This window comes from Ziziphus jujuba, chromosome 8, assembly GCF_031755915.1.
Source record: "Ziziphus jujuba cultivar Dongzao chromosome 8, ASM3175591v1".
Classification (NCBI taxonomy): domain Eukaryota; kingdom Viridiplantae; phylum Streptophyta; class Magnoliopsida; order Rosales; family Rhamnaceae; genus Ziziphus; species Ziziphus jujuba.
The window spans coordinates 10,745,741-10,767,757 of NC_083386.1; the positions used below are offsets into that span (position 1 = coordinate 10,745,741).

Consider the following 22,017-nt stretch of genomic DNA (forward strand, 5'->3'; position numbering starts at 1 on the left):
TAATTTTTGACGCCATTCAACGTGCTAGCCATATTAAAAAATCATCTATTCTATATTAGAGATGCTTAAGTAAAAAAATCTGAAAGGATAACATATCGTAACAAATTTAACTCGTACATTAAAACATATATATCTATATATATATATATATACATTTATTATACTGTATTATGTCACATTATTTTAAATACGTACATACAAATTCTTTGCCACAAAAAAGGTACAAATTGCTATTCGATTTATTCTCAACTTTATCAAATTAAAAATCTCATTTAAAATAATCACTTATTTTTATATTTTTTCAATTATTTATAAAATAACATAGGTTAAAATGTATGAAATAATTCCTGTCAATGAAAAAAAAAAAAAAAAAACACTATTTTCTTGGACAAAAGGCCCTTATTACGACAGGAAGATAACACTTGGGCCATTCATGCCATGGATTCTCAAATATGCCCAACTTCTCTTCTTCTTCAGTTTGGTAGGGAAATGCTCCTCTCATTTATATCGAATGTCTATACCATCAAACGAAAAATAAAAAATAAATAGAACTACAAAAATAAAAATAATTCCCTTCACATGGAAAATGTGATCCATGCATCTTGAAACTAAAAATGGGAGGTTTCTCTTGTCTTATTTTTGGACTTTTATGAAAGCAACCAAAAACTCAATGCACAAACCAAAAACTCAATGCACAAGGTACAGTTTTCCTTAAAAGGAAAGAAAAATGAAAAACTTATAAGAATTTTCACCGATAGAACTTCCAAGTTCCAACTAATCAGGCAAGATCAAACAAACGGACTCAAACATAAAGCGTTTTAGATGAAACTTTAGTACTATCTACCTTTGTCAAGACCCGTCCAGAATTCCTTCCCTGGAACCCTAGACAAGCCCTGATCCTAGGGAAATACCACCGAACCTTCCAACGGAAAATCCGGCAGCACCTCCCCTAAGGGTAGGACTAACCAAAATTTACCTGCACTGAAAACACACTTCTATAAACATCCCCTTATTCCTCCCACAATACTACAAATTGATTCCACAAATTTCAGCACTTCAAATAATATCAGTAGCAACCCAGTGCATATAATAACTACACGTCCAATACAGTATACAGAGCATTATACAGATAAATATGGAATTTATACAATGACATATAAGAAGTAATACAGGATGGAGAGGAAAAAGGGAAGAAATACTTCTTGAACTTTCGGCAACGAACTGAGACGTTGGACTCGCCCCGGACAATCAACGTCTCCAACCTGGACCTAGGGGAACGGAATTTAAAAACGTAAGATGCTAATCATCTCAGTGAGTGATCCTATCTACTGTACACCTTTAATATTAATAATATACCAAATAAAGGGATTTAATTAATCAAGACCGAACAATTACATAAATAAATAAATAAACAATTGAGGTAACAATTTCTCTCAAAACCCTCACTATTCACTCAGTTGGAAATGTTCCCATTTGAAAACATTTTCACAAAACCCGATATTCGTACTTCCCGAAAACCAAGGGACCAAATAATTTAATAAACAACAAATAAATAATAAATACCCCAAATATAAATAAATTGCAATAAATTATAATAAATAATTTTGTACTCTTTGGGGTTTGAAATTTCTATCCGAAAAATTTGTACTTGACGCACCACACCATATACCAGTGATGCCCTCCGATATCCAGCGTCCTGAGCACCGACTGGCGGGGAGATTAAAGAGAGAAACTTGCAAACGGCACTTCGGCGTCCCGACAGTACCACTGCTGAAACCATCATCCCGACCAAGGAGGGGGGCGGCTGTGGCCAATAACAAACTTGCCTGCCCACGGTCCAATGGCAACTCATGGGTGAAATAATAATACTTGCGCGCTGAACCACATATACATATACCAGAACACCAATACTATGTGAATGCGTCTAAAATAATTATTAAACCAACCGTACCATTTTTCAAAATTACAGTGGGAAATATATCAAATTTTCACACTTACCATCCCACATATTTTTATTTAACAAACCTGTACGAAAACATCGATAACCAATAAAATCATAATTTTTCTCGTAATACGAGGTTCAACAATTCAAATACCGCGGGCATAATTTATAAAATTAAACCACCAATTTGAACAAATAATTTTCTTAAAATATTCAAACCAATTATGCCCAAAAATAATATAAAATCCAAACACAACGAATTACTGAAAATACTTGTTCATGTGTAATAAATATCATTTAATCACAATGAAATAATAATCGGGAATTTCTAATGACCCCAAAATTTCATTTAGCACCAATGGGTAAATATATATATAAAATAATATTTTTCCCGATTATATTTAAAATACGCCACATGAGCACCAATTACAGATATCAATTTAATACCACATAAATACAATTAATTACCCCAAAAACATTTTCAAAGGTGGGTCACTCACCTGGAGCACGCAATTAAACCATGATCCATCATGGGATCAATTCCACGACTCACCGGTGCTCCTAGAACACAATTCACACACAGTCAAATAAATTAATATTTTAATCGGATAAATAATATCCGGTACCGGGGGGGTCAAACACAAACATTATCCTAAATAGTCGAATAATATACCGAATCGAAGCTTGAGCGACGAGGATTACAAATCCGGTCTCCATCGACCCCAATTCCGCCGGAGGTGGCCGGAATTTGGCCGGAAAGCTTCGGCCGAATTTAAACTTGAGGGATCTCTCAAACGGTGGGGATTTTGGGCAATCTAACCCCTGAAATGGACTCAGAGGGGTCGAAAATGGTGGAATAGAGGTATGGGTCAGGCTGGATTGGTCGGAAACGGCGAGAATCGCCGAAAAACCTAACCGGTCGCCGCCGACTTCACCGGCCCGATCTGGGCTCGTCCGGCTGCGACTGGCTGGGAAAATTGGAGGCTGAGGTTGCGGAGAGCTGGGCTTCACCGGTGGCCGGTGCATGTGGCATTCCGTCGACTGAAATCCAACCAAAAGGCCGGTCAAAGAGAGCGGGGGAGAGAGTCAAAGGAGAGAGAGAGGGAAAAATTCCTGCTGGTTTTTTTTTTTTGATGGCTCGGGGAAGAAGAAGGGAAGGAAAGGAAAAGAAATGAGAAGGAGGTGTTTTCCCACGTGGGGAAAAAAAAAGAAAAAGAAAAAGAAAAAGAAAAGAAAAAGGAAAATAAAAAAGAAATAAATTAAAATTAATTAAATAATATTAATAATAATATTATTATTTAAAATAATAATAAAATAATATGATATTACACATGGTTGACATGTGGCTTCTCAACATGGTGACACATGGTCACTTTCATTAAGTCACACGTGGCACATCGTTACACGTTCAAAAATAATATTAAAATAATACGGTGATTGAAAAACTCTACAGGTCCATAACTTTCAAACCACATGTCCAAATCGGACGTGCCGCTAGTCTACGGACTCGTATTGACGAACACTTTACAACCATGCATGATTCAACGCTCAACTTTTCATGAATAAAAAGTCAACTCCGGCACCCCTTGGACAGTTTGGACCTCAACTTGCTTTACTCATAACTCCCAAACCGTAGCTCCGTTTTGAACGTGCTACTAGTCTACGAACTCATGCCAACGTGTACTTCGTAATGGTATCTCAGTCAACCTAGAATTCCAATCGGATCAAAAAGTCAACGATCAACAGTCAACCTCGATCAACGTGTAAAAATTCCGACATGGTTCGGGACGGGATGTTACAACCTTCACATTTTCTTTTATTTTATAAGAGAAACATTATCCACAATTATCAGTGAGGATTTGGGCAAATTGATTATTTTGTCCCTTTCTTGGAGATGACTATTTTTTAGTAAAACATTTAGGATTAATTTTGCAAAAAATTGAAAAATAATTCAAAAAAAAAAAAACCTTTATTTTGCACTCATTTACGTATGTATCTCTATGGTTATAAAGCTATAATTTATCCCTTCTTAATTTTGATTCAATTTAACCCTAACAAAGCGTTTTAGATGAAAATTTAGTACTATCTACCTTCACATTTTTTATTTTTATTTTTATTTTATAAGAGAAACATTATCCACAACTATCAGCGAGGATTTGGGCAAATAGATTCTTTTGTCCCTTTCTTGGAGATGACTATTGTTTAGTAAAAACATTTAGGGTTAATTTGGCAAAAAATTAAAAAATAAAAAAAAAAACCTTTATTTTCACTCATTTGCATATATGTCTCTATGGTTATAAAGCTATACTTTATCCCCTTCACATTTTAATTTTGATTCAATTTAACCCTAACAAACGTAATAACGAGTAATAGTAATTTTTTTTTCCTACAGCTTTATCTTGTTTTTCTTTATATGGAAGGTAGGAAATTCAAACTTGAACTTTGTCTAACATATAGTGGTAAAATTTAAACAAAATTGAAATGCGAAAAAAAAAAAAAATTGTAATTTCCAAAAGCAAAATACGCAGAAAAATGCCAAATAAAAAAAAAAAAAAAAGAGACAACTTTGAAATGTATAATTAAAAATGTAGTGCCTTCTTTTTCCAATATTATTGCAAGAAGTAGTGTACCAAGGCTGTTAAAGCTTCACCCACAATATGCCTCCCTGAGGTTTAGTACCATATACTAGATAGGTTTACCCGGTATCCGCAGAGGATTGCGGCCTTTATTTAGCTTAGGTTGGCTAACAAGATGAATTAAAGATAAAATAAATAAATAACTAAATTCAAAAATTGAGGAAAAGATAGAATAATATATATATATATATATATATAAATAATATTCATATATTCATAGAATTGTAATTAAGGAAGTTGCTATAAAAACAACTCAAACTCAAATATCAATTCTTTGTCTAAATTCTGAAACTCACCATCTGGTACATGGCTGGCTTTATATCAATTCCATTAGTTAAAATATCAAAAACTTTATATCATATAGAAACGACAAATATAGATAATAATATAGGCACTTCTACTCTCCATGAGTTCTTTATATTCTGTTAAACCCATGTCCTAGCTAACCTTGATTAAGTATAAATGTTCAATTTCCTGATACAGTGTTTTAAGAAGATCCAATATTCATTCTCTATAATTTACAAATCAAAAGAAAAAAAAAAAAAAATCCACATCTTCTCTAGAAGAACACTTTATTACATGCTTTAATTTGACTTTTCTACACTGCACATGGTTAGGACCAATATGATGTAACCAGTACGTGTAAGTTTTTCTCTTTCTCCTACTATGTATCTGCTATGAAGAAGAAAGGTACTGGCGTATAACTAAATTCTGATGCATACTTTTTGGCTTACTTTTTATGAGATCTTTTTGAAAGTTTTGTGAAGTTGTGAGGTAGACAAAATTTGACCATTCTCTCAACCATGCACAAAGTTTTCAAGTTCAAAAATGGACTAAATCAGCTATATGTAAGTCCAACGTAAACTCTCACTTGTGAAAAAGTCACAGTAGCTAAGCTTGATTGAGATACAGCTTCCTGACTTACTCACCAGTCGCGACGCAGGGTGCAACAGAATTTTGACAAGTCAGCTTCTAATACTAGGCTGAACGCAGCGTTTTGTTTATATTGAAGAGGAAAAGACAAAAGAAAAGTTTTAAACCCCAACGGTAAGAAAATGACAATGCAGATGACAATTTAAATGAAATTCAAATAACCAGCTTTTAGATTTCTTCTGTGTCCGTGATCTGGTTCTCCAATATGATTCCCTCCCACGGTGAGTGAGAGAGCTCGACCACGAGAGCTCGACCACGAGTGAGGAAGATGAAGTAGTAGCAGCATCAGGAGGATGATATTCAAACTGTTTTGGTGCATCTCCTGCTAGGTTACAGAGCATGTTGCCAGGAGTGCGATTTGGGAACTCCATGAAGAACGGACTGTCTCCCTGGAAAACAAGTTTGCTACATTAAGATATGAATCCATGGCCTTCTTGCAAGGTAAAAAGGTGGGCCATTTTAGAAAAAGGGTCAACTACTACCAGTATTTAATCAAATTTTCTTTGAGTAAGAGGGAATCCCAAAATGAAATCAAGAGAAATATCTCCCCAGATAGTTGAAGGCATAGGAAAAGGAGTATAAAGTCCTGTATTTTGGGTATGACCCTTAGCAGATTGGCACACTCTCACAGCGCTGGACAAAGTGAGAGAGCACCACGCTTCAAATGAGGCCAAAATAATAGCATTCTCCCGCCAATGAAATTGTTTTATCTCTCCCCGTGTGGGCAGCTAAACCACCACTGTGCAGTTCCTTGATCAATTTAAGCCCAAGAGATCATTTTGGGATGCATAATTGTGTTCCTTTGAAAGTGGGTTATCATTATATATAGATATATATTTATATATTTACTTTGTTCGCTTGCACATTTTGTTCCCTAACTCCTATATTTGACACTGCATTCCAAGAAAAAGCAGAGGCACCCCCGCATCTCTGAATACTTGTCAATTTAAACAACGCTACTACTACATAAATCCTAATTTTCCTGGAAACTTACTATGTTCTATTTACTAATTTCTGTTATTTGTCTAAGTAGATATTATGAGAACTATCATGAAGATCAATTTACGCAAGACATTTAACCAATGATTCATTTTAATTTCAAACTTGTTTTCTAACCCTGTACTTTATGTGTTAGACTCCAACTGGAATTTCTTTGGATGAAAGATGCAGGATAAATCATTTGGAAAGAGGTATAACTGCGTTGTCTCAGGTTTAACTACTTTTGTCAGTATATGATGAAAACGCGCTTTTGGTTTTGGTTTTCTTTTTCTTTCTTTATGTTATATATTCTTTTTATTGTTTGCATTGCAGGTGCTGTTCTGTTAGCACTTATAAAGTAAATGTTATTCACAGCTATAGAGAGTGCAGTGGCGTAGTAGAAGTTAGTAAATAGAAAAACTCTTGAATATGAAGAAATATGCTTCTGCTGGACTGTTGTTTTATCTATTAGATATCTTTGCTTTTGAATGGTTCTTTTATACTAGCTCCTGCATGTAAAATGGAAGAAACCTTTATGCAACTGTACACATTGTGACATAGTAGAATATTTTTGTGGCATCGGATTGGAAAAGTTCATCTTTATGCCAACTAGCCAGTTAGATTTTCTTAACTTATAGATGACTCAAAAAAAAAAAAAAAAAAAAATGGAATAGGAAACGTGCATCATTGGGGTGGACATTGCAGAATATCAAATTCTTATTTCATTTAGTATAAATTGGTAACTTTGTATTCAAAATTATTTGCTTACCTCTGTTTGAGTAAAATAACTTTCTGAGTCCAGTAACAATTAACTGGTTAGTATTGTTTATGATTATCTTAAATTAATGCATGTTTGGGTTTGTTGTGACTATGCATGAGTGCTTGTGTCTGGGTGATCACCAACTTGGGTCAATACATCAATCCAAACATCCTTTGGGACGAAGTTTTGAGATATAAAAATCCAAGCACAAGAATCAAAATCTTGTTTGATTGTATTATATACTTTCTTGGCAAGAGTTGTCTTACCTAAACCTACCATACCGACTATGGACACAGTTCAGAGTCGAGCTTCCTCCTTACTTAATTGTGCCTTCAAAGCCATTCTTGCCTCCGAGCTTATCACATCATCTTCCTCATTGAATGGATGTGATCTTCTCAAATTCCGTCGCAGCAGCTCTGCAGTGGAGCCATTAATCATCTCTCCATCAACAAACCAGATTCCATAATTGTGCCTTCAAAGCCATTCTTGCCTCCGAGCTTATCATATCATCTTCCTCATTGTATGGATGTGATCTTCTCAAATTCCACCGCAGCAGCTCTACAATGGAGCCATTAATCCTCTCTCCATCAACAAACCAGATTCCATAAATTTGCATGCTTCTATAGATGCCTTTGAGCCTTGCCCGAATAAACCAAGCTCGAGTGGTACTGCAAGACATATGTTTTGGGAGAGCCTTCATGTGAATTTGTTTCTATCAAGATCCAGATAATTAAGACAGGGCAAGCATGGCAAAAATGGTCCCACAAATCCATTCAAAAAAAATATATATCCAGCTTCCAAAGTTTAATAATAATGAGCCTAATTTAGCAGGGATGATGCCGAAACGAAACCTGTTCTTTCCGAGTATAAGAGTGAGTGACTAGCTTTGTGGACAAATCAGGAAGTTATGCCCAAATTTCTTATTTATCCACATCAAAAACTTGTAGGTCTGTCAAATGGCTAAAATCAGGTACTTCACCAGAGAAGTGGTTTGCTAATTGAGTTCTGAAAGGTCCTCAGAGAACTTGACAGACCCTAAAGTCATTATTGTCCTTGAAACTTACTTCAGTCAACAATGGCAGTGAACTTACCAAACCAGGAAGCTCACCTGTGAAATTCTTATGGTGAAGATTCCTCGAACGCAAAAGTTGAACTGGGATTACTCCATTGAAGTAGTTTGAGGTCATATTCAGAATCTCGTGTTAAGATAATTTGACCAATAATAGTACCAGGCTATGGGCCCTATAAACCAAGAGAAACCAAAGAGAGAACTTTCAAACTTGGGAAGGTTTTCTAGAGTGGGAAAGAAAGATTCAATGGAGAAATTCTGAGGCGATGGATGAAACCTACTGTTCATAATGATGTGAATCTGAGCTACTTCAGAACATGCTAGAGTCAAAGATACGTAACATTTTTAGAGTCAAAGAGAGTCAAAGATACATAATACTTTAGAGTGAAAGATAAAAGTTGGTTAAATGTTGCAAAGGTCTGTCGAGTTGCTGAACCACCAAGTTCACGGGTGAGTCTGCAAACTTTCAAGCTGGAACTCATATTTTGATGGTTAATTCATCCTTTTCTTCATCTTCTTCTTCTTCTTCTTCTTCTTTTTTTTTTTGGTTTATTTATTTATTTTTTTTAATTAAAAAGGCATGTGTAATAGTCTAAATTTTTATTTTTTGCTAAAAAAACAATGAGTGAGCATTTATACAACTCAATTCTCTACCTATCTCTGGGTCTTTCTCTCTCTTTTCTAGTATGGAGAACTCTATCCTTACACTTTCTTTTAGAAAAAAAATAATTAAAAGAAAAAATTGAAACCGGTTTTGGGATCCAGCCCCTGCCACAATCGAGTTGGATATTAAATTGCAAAACGCGTATAAATACATGAAAGTTGGAAATTATAGTTACTGCTAATGAAAAGCCTAATAATAAAAATGTTTGAAATTAAAGACATACTCGGCTAGCTAACAACTCCAATAACCATAACAAATATGTTAACAACTCTAGTAACCATAACAGAGTACCGTCCATCCACTGTTTGCCAGTACAATTATAGAAAGCTTGAAAAGTTTAAAACTCTTTCCTGGCAGATATTAGATACTTTTATTTTCTTTCACTTTTCACATATGCGTGAACAATTTTCTCATCTGCATAAACAAAACACAAACACTTAAAACTGTACAAGGAAAGCTTCTTTCAACCTACTTAAGAGTAAGAGGAAAGGATATACTTTTAAACTCATAGAAACCATGCATAAACTCAATTTCATTGCAAAAAATAAAAATATATATAAATGATAAATCTTGGGTTGTTGATGACATAGCAGAAGAAGATACAACACTATGGCTTAAATATAGTTCAGGGTGTTATACATTTAAATATTTTGCAATTGATAGAAGTAGATAGGAAAGTCAAAGAATAGGAAATAGTTGGCTGATAGAGAAACCCCAAACAATAGTTGGCAGGCTTAAAAAACTTCTCCCTCCAATAATTGGCCAATGAATCCTCACCAAATTTTGTCTCTGACTTCTCGTTTCATTCTTCCTGCTCTTATTCATCTTTGGTATATAATACGTGGCCTGAAGATGGGATTATGCTTTTATTCAAGTTTGTCTTTTATCTCCTATCTTCATAATCTTTTGCCTTTGTTATAAAATGTTGCAATATAGAATTTCGAATTTATCACTTGTTACAATCGTTTTCGTACGATGATTTTAAAATACATTTTATATATCTTCTTAATTAACATCAACAACAGTTATATTTGTCATTTAAAGTATATTTTTTAGCGCATTCATATACATATTTTACATATTCTTCCACTTATCTACTCTTTTTTGAACAACTGGTTTCAATGTGTTTTATAATTAGTTGATGGTTACATGTAATTGATTCACTTTTGTCCTTAAGTTTCTTGCTTATTTCTTCTTGTTTCTATTTTTTATCAATAGAAAATACTGCACAGAAGTTGGATGATGCTTTTATTCATGTTTATCTCCATTTTATTTATTTTGGCAATTTGGATGAATGTTCGTTCTATTCATATGATCTTTTTAGTTTTATAGAATTGTTTTATAACGATCGTTGTATTGCTTTTAAACGATCTAGATTGTTAGATAATATGATCGTAGAACAGAATAGACAAAAATTATACAAGAAAACATCATTTTCAAAAAACTTGTATTTGATATAAATATTAATTATGATGCTAGGACTACGTATCCAAAAACATGTGGAAATTCTCTGTACATACACAATGTTTTTTACCATACATTTATATTCTAAACTTAGTACCCTAGACTCTGCTCCTCACCATGAAGAGTATTTTTTTCCCCCCTTGGTATTTACTCGTATTACTTGCAAAATATTGAAATACTTCCTTTATATATAAACAAGTTGTGGTGGAACAATGAATACTATGTTTGCACTTTCACCATTTTACTAGAACTCTGTAGCAGTATTGCTGTGGTTCATGACTTTAGTGTACTTTTTGACATTCGTAAATTACACTCTTTAAGTGCACCTAACTCAGCTCCGCCATTTTTTTGAACCGTCGGATGAAAATCAAAGCAAAATACTGACTTTCCGATGTTGCCAGAGTATTAAAAGCGAGTGAGCTTCATCCTCTTGTCAACACAGTTCAGACTTCTGTTGACCTAGAGTCTCACTGCATATATATCTGTTTTCAGCTACATATTGTACAACAATATTCAATTGGACACTGCAAATTACCAAACACTTTTTTAATACTTATTACAAATTTGAAGCGCTATTATCAACATGATTTCTAAATAATTCTTCTCAGACATTTCACTCCTCATAGCTATCTTATTTGTTGTGATAATAGAAAACATTTAACGTGTATGTGTCAAATATATATATATATATATACACTAATCTGTTATTCTTTAATATCAAATTATATATAAATGTTAAATGATTTACTTCCTATATTAAGAAAAAAAACTATATTTTATAGAACTCCCCTAGGGCAAATAAATTGCTTTATACTTTGTATAACTACACTTGTAAAACCAATTGGACAAAGCACTACTTGCAGCTAACCTCTAAATTCCTGATTGGGTCGGATAGTTTATGGGTGGTACTAATGCCCATTAAGTTGGTTCCTTTTAATATCAAAAATAAAAAATAAAAAAATTCGTTCCTTTGCTGCCAGAAAAATGATTAATTGGAAATTTGAAATTATGTATGCATGATGCATTTAATTTTTATATATATATATATATTGATCATTTACAACAACTTTCCACTAATTCAATATTTCAATCTTGATTTTTCAAATGTGCATGTAAATAGTAAATCAATTGAGCCAACTTCATTTTCAATTTATATATCACTTAATTAGCATGTTTGTCCCACTTCTGCATCTTGTCTCCCATGCAAGTGAGAGTTAATTTATATATTTTTCTTCCATCAATATATATATATATATATATACCATGTGTTTTAAATTTTTTTAAGTGAGATTTTATGATTTTAATGTGAGTACATGTAATGTTAACTTCAATTATTATTAATGCCCTTATCCCTATTCTTATTTTTTTTTTCTATTAATTTTTTAGTTTGTAAGTTAATTATTAAATTTAAACTAAGCTAGAGTTTCAATCGTGAATTTAAAAATTATTGCCTATTTGATAGTAAAATTAAAACTGAAAACCTTTCATACTGGAAAAAAAAATAAAATTTAGAAATTAGGGCTCATTTTTTAAGTCGAAAGCAAAATAGATTTTTCATTGTTGCAAGAATTTTTATTTTAATTTATTTTATTTTAGCCAAGCCATTAAGAAGAAATTAAAAAAGTGAAAAGAGTAAAGGGAGAGTGAGAATTGAGAGATTCTCAGTTGCCAAATACCACTGAGTGGTAGGCCAATGTCTCTTTTTCGTAGTTCCTCTCCACTCCTTCACATTGCATCCTTAACTCTTCCTCCTACCTCCAACGGTCACTTTCCCCCTCCACCACGCCCCACTCTCTCATATCCTTCTCCTTCTTCTTCTTCTTCTTCGGAACGAGGACGTTTTATCTACACGGTGAAACCCCTTTCACTCCCTTACTTTCCCAAAACATCCCATTAGCTGTTGCTCTCCCTCCTATGTCCTCCCAGGCATCCCCTTCGACCTCTCCGGTTCTCCCATTCTCTTCTCCAAAGTCTGTTCTCAAAACGCAGTTTCTGAATTACAGCGTTTCAATTATGTATGTGGTAATTGGTTAGCGTTTTTATTTTGTGGTAAAATGGTCTGTATCGGTTCCAGGACAGCTTGTTGTATTCAGGAGAGTACTGTGTCAGTGAATCCATTATTGCATGGAATGTGGATGTTGGAAATGATTGCTGCTGCTTATTTGCTGGTAAAGGCGCTGCTTTGTCGTTTGCTGATGATGGTATTCAAGGTTTGGACTTTGTCAAGAGCTTTGGATCCGAACATGGTGGCTGTGTTCATTGGATTAATGTGGAATAAATGGGTTTTCTGCTAACAGGCCAGGATGTGAAGTTAAGCTTGAAGATAACACATATGGTTTATTTGTAGGGATTATAGCTAAATAACACATATGGTTTATTTGTAGGTATTATTGCTAATTTATTTGTGTTAGTTATGCTATTAATTATTTTGGTTTTCTTATATATGATTGACCTCTTATTGATGGATTTACGTTAAATTTTTGTTAAGTTTATTCATTGGTTCAAAATTGATGTTCCTAGGTGATAGAAAAGTTTCCTCGTATTTGGGATTACCGAGCTTTCACATTGCCTCCTAGTTTGGATGTCAAACCTCCAGTCAAGTGCCAATTATCAGTTTCTACTTTCTATTGTAAGCATATTTTGCAGCTGTTTCTTTATTACTCATTTTTGAATAATTCTCTGTTGAAAGAGATAAGGTCGTCTTTTACCACAAGTATGGTTCCTCTTTTCTCATGAAAACCTTATAATTTTGAATTCCAGATGTCCTGGATGAACTTTTTGTGTCTTGTTTTTAGCAGGCAATGATTTCTTCCTCTTTGTGTTACAGCAGATGTGTCTGCAGTTGCCTGGTTGTGGACGAATTGTTCTCGTATAGTGGCCCCATTGGTGCACTTTACTCAAACAAATCTGTGTCACTTTTCCTCTGGGCGCCTACTGCTCAAGTATATCATATCTTTTAATAACATATATTATTTATATATTGTAACTTGATCTTGCTTTTCTTACTTGAACAGTTTATCTGTCCTTGATAATGCTGTGCATTTGTCTATCAACTTATTTCTGCATTCAACAGGAAGTACGGGCTTGCATTTATGAAGATGTGTCAGCAGATAATCCCCAAGAAATTGTCTAGCTGGCGGAGGATAATGGTGTTTGGAAAACTAAAGGGCAAAAAGGTTAGGAAGGCTGCTGTTATGTGTATGAAGTATCTGTCTACCATTATAGCACCCAGAAAATCGAAAAATGCTATGCAAGTGATCCGTATGCTAGAGGGTATGCTGGTTGTATCCTGTAGCCTCACAGTTATCCAAGCATAGCAAAGGTGTTTCTACAGTCAAAAATTATATAGTGCTACCATTAATTTATCCATTCATGTATTGCATGCAAGCATATTTTCATTTTCAAAGCTCCAAAAGCTGTTTCTTTGTTAGATCACAGACTCTCAACAGATGCCCAGGGGACGTTGTTTGAAAATCTTGGTTCTGACACTTTGAAGCTTGAAGGATGGGATGAATTGGCAGATCCGAAACCTGATGTACTTTCTTTCTTGGACATAAGTGTATATGAGTTGCATATAAGAGATTTCAAGTAATAACTCAGGCTTACTCTGTTTTTAGATTTAATGATGAATCACCTGCTATTTATCAAAACGAATTTAAGAGTTGAGGTTAAAATAGTGTAGGGAATTTGATGCAGTTGATTAAAGATTTCTGGAGCCTTGGACTAGAAAGAGTTGAGCATACATTTTCATATGCCATCACTATTAAACCTGCTTAATCACATTCTATTTAGTTTTTATTTTTGTTCTTTCTTTTCTTTCTCATGTTATTTATGTTCTCCTATTGCTGCATTAAGACTCTAATGGAAAGGATTGATATCAGTATCCAAAGAGATAAAAAATGCCTCTTGTATACAAAATTTTCTTGGATTCTACTTCAGCCTATATTCTGACAAATGAAAGCAAGTTTCAATTATTATTTTGGCTATCTCAATTTGATTATTTGTTTTGGCGATACATTGATTTCTACGTGTTTTTGTCTTCTCTTACATTGATCTGCAGTGCCAGTGACCACGCCATGGAGACCAAATTTCCTGGTGGTTATCTGACCTTCACTATGCAGGTATTTTTGTTTTTCTTGATCTGGGTGATAAATTTGTTCTCTATAGAATATGAATGTATTTCCTTCTTCCTATTTTATGAATCTTCTTTGCATAGTTCTAGATATATGTAGAATTTTTAATAAGTACCTTTTCTGTATGTTGCTTTCTTCATTGGTTAGCTTATTTTGCACATTTGTGTGTTCTAAAGCTTGGTACAGTACTGTGGCAATATTCTAACTTAGCTTCTGGGATAATTTGTGGCATGGTACCAAAGGTTAATTATGTGATTTGTATCTTGTCAGATCTGACAATAAATATGAATCACTTACAAACTAATACAGATCAAGAAAAGCTTCTCTAATAATTATGCTTTAGTTTAGTGTTTTTTGTTAATTCTGAGTTTTATGTATTTTATGAATCACAGTTTTATTACCTTGGGGATTTTTATTAGGTTTTCCTTCTTTAGGGTTTTATAGTTGGTTTAGCTTCCATATTGGTTTAGTGCTGACTATTATACGTGTAATTCTAATAATTGCCTCAAGGAAGAAAACTTAATCATCTATTACATAAAACAAAATTTCTGCCACTGGTTTTCTTTCAATTTCTCCCACTTGTCTCTTTCTCTTCTCTTTCTCTTTCCTGCTCCAGCATCACATGCATTAACAGACATGAATTCTCCCCTTATGGATTGACTCAGACGTTCATCTTGCATGTGCATTTCTGAACAGAACCAGAAAATAGATTTCTAAGATTCTAGTACATGATAACTTTGACAATCAAGCTTCAATATGAATTCATTTTAACAATCATTCTAAAAGCTTAAGCTGATAGAAAACAAGTGTAACAATGCATTTATCAAGCTTTAAAACACATCTCAACAAGGTGGGTAGTGGATGTATGTTTGGTAAAGCCAAACCATTCTAATGTGGTTCGTCATGATTTAATGGTTGCAATCCTTGTTATTTATTTTGAATTTTATTTGGGAAATAACGCGTGAATTCTTGACTTGAATGCTGGTAAATATTCCAAATGAATAATATACGTGATATGAGTTAAATCGATAGAATTGCACTATTAAAATTGAACAAGTAAGATGTTGATGGAATTGCATGTTAAACCATCACTTTGCATCAACATGTTAAATCGATAGAATTGCATTATTAAATCGATAGAATTCCAAAACATGTTGATGCAAAGGGAATTTTTTTCAATTTATTTAAGATGTGGAAATTGCTGATATGTAAGATGTGGAGATTGTGGGAATTTGCAGATAATAAGACACTAAAAAGTTTCCTCCAGATTCAGCTCAGCAACAAGCTTTAATTATAGCTGTCCAAAATGATGATGGGTACAACTGGGGGTATGCTAAACCTTTCTGCCATTGGTTAATATTTCTGTTTAATCTGTCTCTTATGATCTTTTTATCACTCTTATGAAGGTATAATCCTGTTCTCTAGGGTGTCCCTAAAGGCAGCTATACTAGTAACCCAACTGGTTCCTGCCGTATAATTGAGTTTAGAAAGATGGATCAGGTTTGATGTTTTGTCATTGTTAAGTTATCAATTTTCCGAAAAGCTTAAACTAATTGGAGTTAAATTTAGGCCGATTTATGTATATCAAGTTAATAATGGTAATAATTCACCCAAAAAAACAAAAAAGAAGAAGTTAACAATAGTAATAGAAATTGTAGTAAATGTGCCATCGCTTGATTGAGACATGTTAACGCTTGATGTGAGGCCCTGCTGTTACTACTAAATTACCACTTCTTCCAAAAGCTTATGCTCTCGGGAAGAGGGTCATCTATATGTTTATGTTCTGTTAAAACTCCCCTTCAATTAGCAAGACAAAAAATGGCTCTTACATGTGCAGAACAATTAATCATTAGAAATGGGGTTAGTAGGACTGATCATAAGACTAGAAAGTAGACTTTTCTTTGGTCATCAAACAAGAAGATTAGGTTATGATTTTAAGTTACTACCATTTACAAAAGCTTAATCTATTAGGAAGTGAATCGAACTATGTATATCAGGTTAACTTTAGCAGTGTTGACAGTTTAATAGCCTTTATTGCTAAGGCAGTGCTAAAGATCTTGTGTCTAATCTTACGTTTTTCTCATTATTATGTTTAGCTTAGACTGTTAAATCTTACTTGTGACATCTTAACTTTTTCTTTCTCTTACTTGTGGGTGATGAGTTCCCAACTCAGAGAACTGATATGAAGAAGGATCATGCAGACCAAGTTTATTAGTTCTTGTTCTATTTCTTTGTCCAGAATAAGTAGAAATTTGCAATACCTAAAATTTTAGTTAATTAAGTCTTTTGCTCTCTAGGTACCTTTATTCCAATATGCACTACATCCATTCTTAATTTCTTATCGAATATTTTGTATATTATTATGTATGTATTTATATGTTCTTTTTATTCCCTATTTGTGCATGCTAGCATGCTTGTACTATTGACCGCTTCCATAAATTTTTCATATCAACATAATAAATTTCATGTTCATGCTCCTCTATGAGGAGCTATATCTTTCTGTCTCCTAATCTAACTAGTCTTTGATTATATAAGAACCAGGAACCTATATCTTCTCTCACATGAGACGAATGCACCCTAATGATGTCTTTTATTACTACATATTTGCTACTTATCAAGCAAATTACTCTTTATTCAGGTTGGGATGGCTGCAAATTTGAGGGACTTTGTTCTAACCGATTATGAAGGAACGAGGTATACAATAATACCTGAGAATAAAGTCGGATGCAGTTGATATTAAAACTGAAAATAGATTGCCTTGACATTTGCATTATGATTTTACTCTGGTAAAAGGGCTGGAAGTATTAACTCATGATGGAGTACCAGTTTCATATGCTTCATGCCCTACTGAAACTGTAAGGATTGAATCCAAAATTGCTTGAGTTTTGTGCGGTATCATCACTTGATATGTACTCTGAATTTGATTCTGTAAACGAGTATGATGCATGGGGAACTTGCTTATGCAGCATCATCTTTTATGTTCTATGGTAAATCTCTGGATACCTTGTGTGCAAGCCCATAATCTTTATGAGTTCGGGTGAATCTTTCATCCTGAGTTCTTTGGAAAAATTAAGGATTCATTTATACTTTTTGGATCTCCTTTTCTTATAATAGATAGGAAAAGCAAAATCTTTGATTGTTAATCAAAGGACGCACTCGTCTACAAAATGCTGACAATCTTTTTATGGTGAACCCAAACAAACTTGAAAACATGAGTTATCTAACAACAACAGTCAATATGGATGAATGTAAGAGAGAGGGAATCTCAATGGCTTTGGGATCAAGGGTATTGGTATTTTTCAAGGCAGTTGGAGGTCTTACCAAAGGTATCCTCATAAAGAGAACAACCCCATAATTTATTTAAGCAACATAAGAAGGTTAATTCAATTAAGCTTTTGAATCTCTTGGCTATTCTGCATTCATGCATGTGGTTTTTTTTATTTTTTTTATAATTATATATCTATATGCATATATACACACCTTCCTTTTATTGTTTAACGTCGTTTCATATTAACCAATAAAAAATGCAAAATAAGCAAGGCGTATTCCTTTTATGTAAAATTTTCACTTTCTTTATCCGTAAGTTGGTAATTACTTTAAACAACCAGAGTAGCTGGTAATCAACAACATTATTCAAATAAGATATATATGTCACTTCATTTACATGATAATTTTAAGTAATATGTACAATCGTACTATTTGATTTATACTCTTTATATGCTTTTTTACTTGCACTTTTGTACCCTGCTACATTCCTGAAAAAGCAGAGGCCCCTGCTTCTCTGGATGCTTGTCAATTTAAAAATTAAATTCTACATCAAACATTATTACTACTGTGTATGCTTCTGATTTTCTCAAAAGTTTCTGTGTTTTGATGCTAATTTCTGTTATTACTCTTGATAGATTATCAGAACCATTGATACTTGTCAGTCTTTGACATTTTGAACCTGACTCTAATGACGATAACATTGGAAAACCATGTTATTGATATAGTAAAAACTTTTCATGTTCATTACGTTTCTGCTCATAACAATGAAACCTTGTTTGATATTGTGAGCCTGAAGGTAAGATCAATATATTGTATATGTAAGTTTAAAAATGTTTCATCTTGTTTCAAACTTATTGTCTAACTCAGTCCTTTACTCATAGATTCCATTTGGAATTTCTTTGGATGAAAGATGTAGGATAAATCATTTGGCAACAAGTATAATAGCGTTGTGATGGGTTTAACTACTTCTGTGTCTGTATATTATGGAATTCTTTTTGCTTCGTCTTTTTTTATGTTTTAATGTTCTTTTGGTGTTTTGATTAAAGCAATTGCTGCTACATTGGCATTTAAAGTCAAATGTAGTTCATAGCTATAGAGAGCGTATAACATAGAAGATGTGTTTGTCTTTTAATATCATTGATTAGTAGTAAGAGAATTCTTATCTTAAGCGCATGATTGGGCAATCTTTGATGAACTATGCTTCTCATGGACAAGATGGACCGTTTTTCATCAATTAGATCTCTGTTTTTAAAGCTCTGATGCTTTCCCCTACTTGTTAAAAAGAAGAAACCTTTATGCAACTTTGCGTACAGTGAAGTATTTTGCTGCATTGAAGTTGCAAAAGTGCTAGCATTACAAGTTCATCCTTAAACCAACTAGCCAGTTCAATTATCTTAGTTAATACAAGACCATAGTGGGGAAAAAGAAAAAAGAAAAAGAAAAAAAGGTAACAAATACACTTGAATTATTTAATGGATACAGCAGAATAGTTTGTGTCATCCAACTCCATATGAGTAAATATATTTCAGGTTACTTCGATATGCATTATTTGTATGTAGAATGTCAAACTCTTATTCCATGTAGTATAAATTAATAATTTTGTATTCAATATTATTCGCTTACCTCTGAATAATGTAATTTTCCAATTCCAGTAACAATCAACTCGTTATCTTTATTTACAGTTATCTTAAACTAGTATATGCTAATAAATTCATTTTTTGATTGTTTGTTTATGCATGCATTATGTTTGGGTTTGTGTGCAACAGTACGTGCTTGAGTGCTTGTGCCATGCAGACACAGAGTCAACCAGTATCTAAATAATTTCTGGCTCCAGGGAATATCGTTTTTCCATTCCGGTGATGAGATGCTACACTCAAAGTCACTTGATTGTGATTCATACAGCTCTGGTGATTGGATCAACGGGTACACTTAATATCTTTATTTTCGTTCTATATGTATGTTTAAATAAGCTTATTGGTATTCACTTGACTACAAATGGATATTTCTATCCTATTTTATCCATCTTCTTTTTTCTTTTGTAATTGAAGAGGATTCAATACAACCTACACAGAATCCATCTACCTCAAATTTGATTCTTAGTCTGGATTTCCAGACTTGATTTTACTTACAATTCCAACTATTGGGGAGTTGGACATCCTCCAGAAGAGAAGAATGGGAAGAGCTGGCCACTGTAACTGTTCTCCTGTATTTTCATAGTCATTATTTGAAGCTCTTTGGAATTTTATTTTATTTTTTTCTCTTATAGGAAATTTATAGTCTGTTGGTATATATCATGTTTATTGATTATCTTTGGCTTTACTTTCTTTGTTAGACTTCAACCTGGTTTGGCTGATCAATTATTCAAGCCTCAGAAAATTACATCCTTGCTGCTCTGAACAATTTCTCAAATTTGTTACGTATTAGCTACTCTTCACCTCTTTTCTACCATTTTTGTTTTGTTTTGTTTGTATTTTATTATTATTACTTTTTTTTTTTTTTTTTCCCTTTCTTCCTCAGATCTTTATTTAAATTTATTAGCCCAATAACGGAAAATATGGACTAGTTCATTTGTAGTTGAATTTAACACCAGAGTGGTAACTGAGAAATGGTTTTAAAAAACAGAAATATATCTTTTGTTGTTAGGAAGGGTACGTTTTCACAATACCGGTTCCTCACTGGTCCCAAGAGTTATAGTAATGAGCATTGACGATGGTCATGAAGGTGTCCCAGGGTTATTCCAACTGGAGCCTATGCGAGTAAAACTAAATTCTATGGTTTTAATTATTTGATGCCGATACAGTACAAACAGTAGTATTGTTAACCTTGTTCCTTGTAGCTACTCATACATTGTTGTTATAATCAATTCATGTCCATGTGAGATTTCATTTTTCAGTCCTGCATTGATGGCTAGAACTCTTCAACTGCATCCTATACAGGTAAAGCCCTTTTTTAGTTTTATTAAGTAAAATTGTCTGTGTTTGAGTGTTTACTTTGAGGATGGAGTGACTTGCAATTCAGTTGTTGTATGAACTTTTATTGTACTTATCAAAACTAGTTGTCAAAAGTAGAGTGTATATTATAAACATATTATGCGTCCTAAGATGCATAAGCACACATAAAGACATGTTCATATACCTAGTTGTAGGTGTTCCAAAAATATTATATTCCTAGTCCATTATACCATATAAATCTAAATCATAAATATGAGCATCATGCATTTGTAACATAAATTATGAACTTCTTTATGTAAAAATCTTTCTAAATGATCAAATTTTCCTAGGTAACAAGCTGGTAAGAAAAAATATTTCCTTCTACATTTTAGGTTATCTGATCTTAATACTGCTAAACATTTGTTTTCATGAATTATTCTTTTGCACATGTTGTAGGGTTTTGATGGCTTTTCTGTGTGAAAATTGGTGCAGTTGATATTAACCGATCATGTAGTCAAAGTTCTACGTTTGAAACTTCGACAGGATGCTTCGGTGTACCTGCAATGATAACATTTGTATTTGTCGAGACTTGGAGAAGTTGAGTGGCCTGCTCTTTATCATGACTGGCTGTGACTATGATATTGATGAATGACTTTCATGGTCGCCTGTTGCATGGTAAGTTCCTAGCAAGAGATACTATGGTTGACCCGTTAATGTGAAATGTAAAGATATAATCATTGATTTTGTTGGTGCAAATGAGAAATAGTCATAAATGTGACTGCATTTGTTAACTTGGTGGAGCTTTAAAACAATGTTAAATTTATACAAACATATAATTTTTACCTATAACCCATCCAAGAATCTTATCCGCATTAATTTTCAGCTGCTGATAAAAGGTAAAGATATGTTGTCATGGGAAAGAAGAGTAGCAGGTTATGGTCCAATTAACAGGGTTGTTTTTTATTGTATATGACCTAGACTTTCTGAATTTTCAGCGATGTTTCAATATGACCTAGACTTGTGTTTGAAGCATTTTACCCCTTTAAAGGAAAGCATGTATAACGTGAAATTATCCAATTTGCAATTCGTTTTTTTCCTTTTGCTGAAGTTTGAGGAAATTGATTTAATATTGATTGACACATGTATTAATTTGTATAACGTTGATTTGATATTATAATATTTTTATTTACAGTTTGAGGAAGCATATATAATATTTTTATATATTCTGTGAAGGGTGAAAA

General features: G+C 33.4%; 1 protein-coding gene across 12 annotated transcripts in view; it reads left to right on the forward strand.

The window, feature by feature from the left end:
• Nucleotides 1-21,653, forward strand: part of LOC112490965 (pullulanase 1, chloroplastic) — a 42,509-nt gene extending 20,856 nt beyond the window's left edge. Inside the window, exons 1-13 of one of the 12 annotated variants that reach the window (XR_009640202.1) lie at nt 12,044-12,416; nt 12,521-12,656; nt 12,967-13,159; nt 13,277-13,388; nt 13,520-13,719; nt 13,878-14,034; nt 14,507-14,567; nt 17,218-17,273; nt 19,681-19,769; nt 19,960-20,037; nt 20,179-20,258; nt 20,490-20,782; nt 21,233-21,653. Coding sequence is in view for 4 of the 12 variants with exons in the window: in XM_060819372.1 (XP_060675355.1) it covers nt 12,361-12,416; nt 12,521-12,656; nt 12,967-13,159; nt 13,277-13,388; nt 13,520-13,719; nt 13,878-14,034; nt 14,507-14,567; nt 17,218-17,273; nt 19,681-19,769; nt 19,960-20,051; nt 20,179-20,199 (1,173 nt within the window). In the remaining 8 variants the exon portion in view is untranslated. Of the gene's footprint in view, nt 1-12,043; nt 12,417-12,520; nt 12,657-12,966; nt 13,160-13,276; nt 13,389-13,519; nt 13,720-13,877; nt 14,035-14,506; nt 14,568-17,217; nt 17,274-19,612; nt 19,826-19,894; nt 20,348-20,489; nt 20,783-21,232 lie in introns of those variants that run through there. The other 11 variants (XR_009640201.1, XR_009640203.1, XR_009640205.1 and 8 more) reach the window with 11 other exon arrangements.
• Nucleotides 21,654-22,017: the final 364 nt, after the last annotated feature.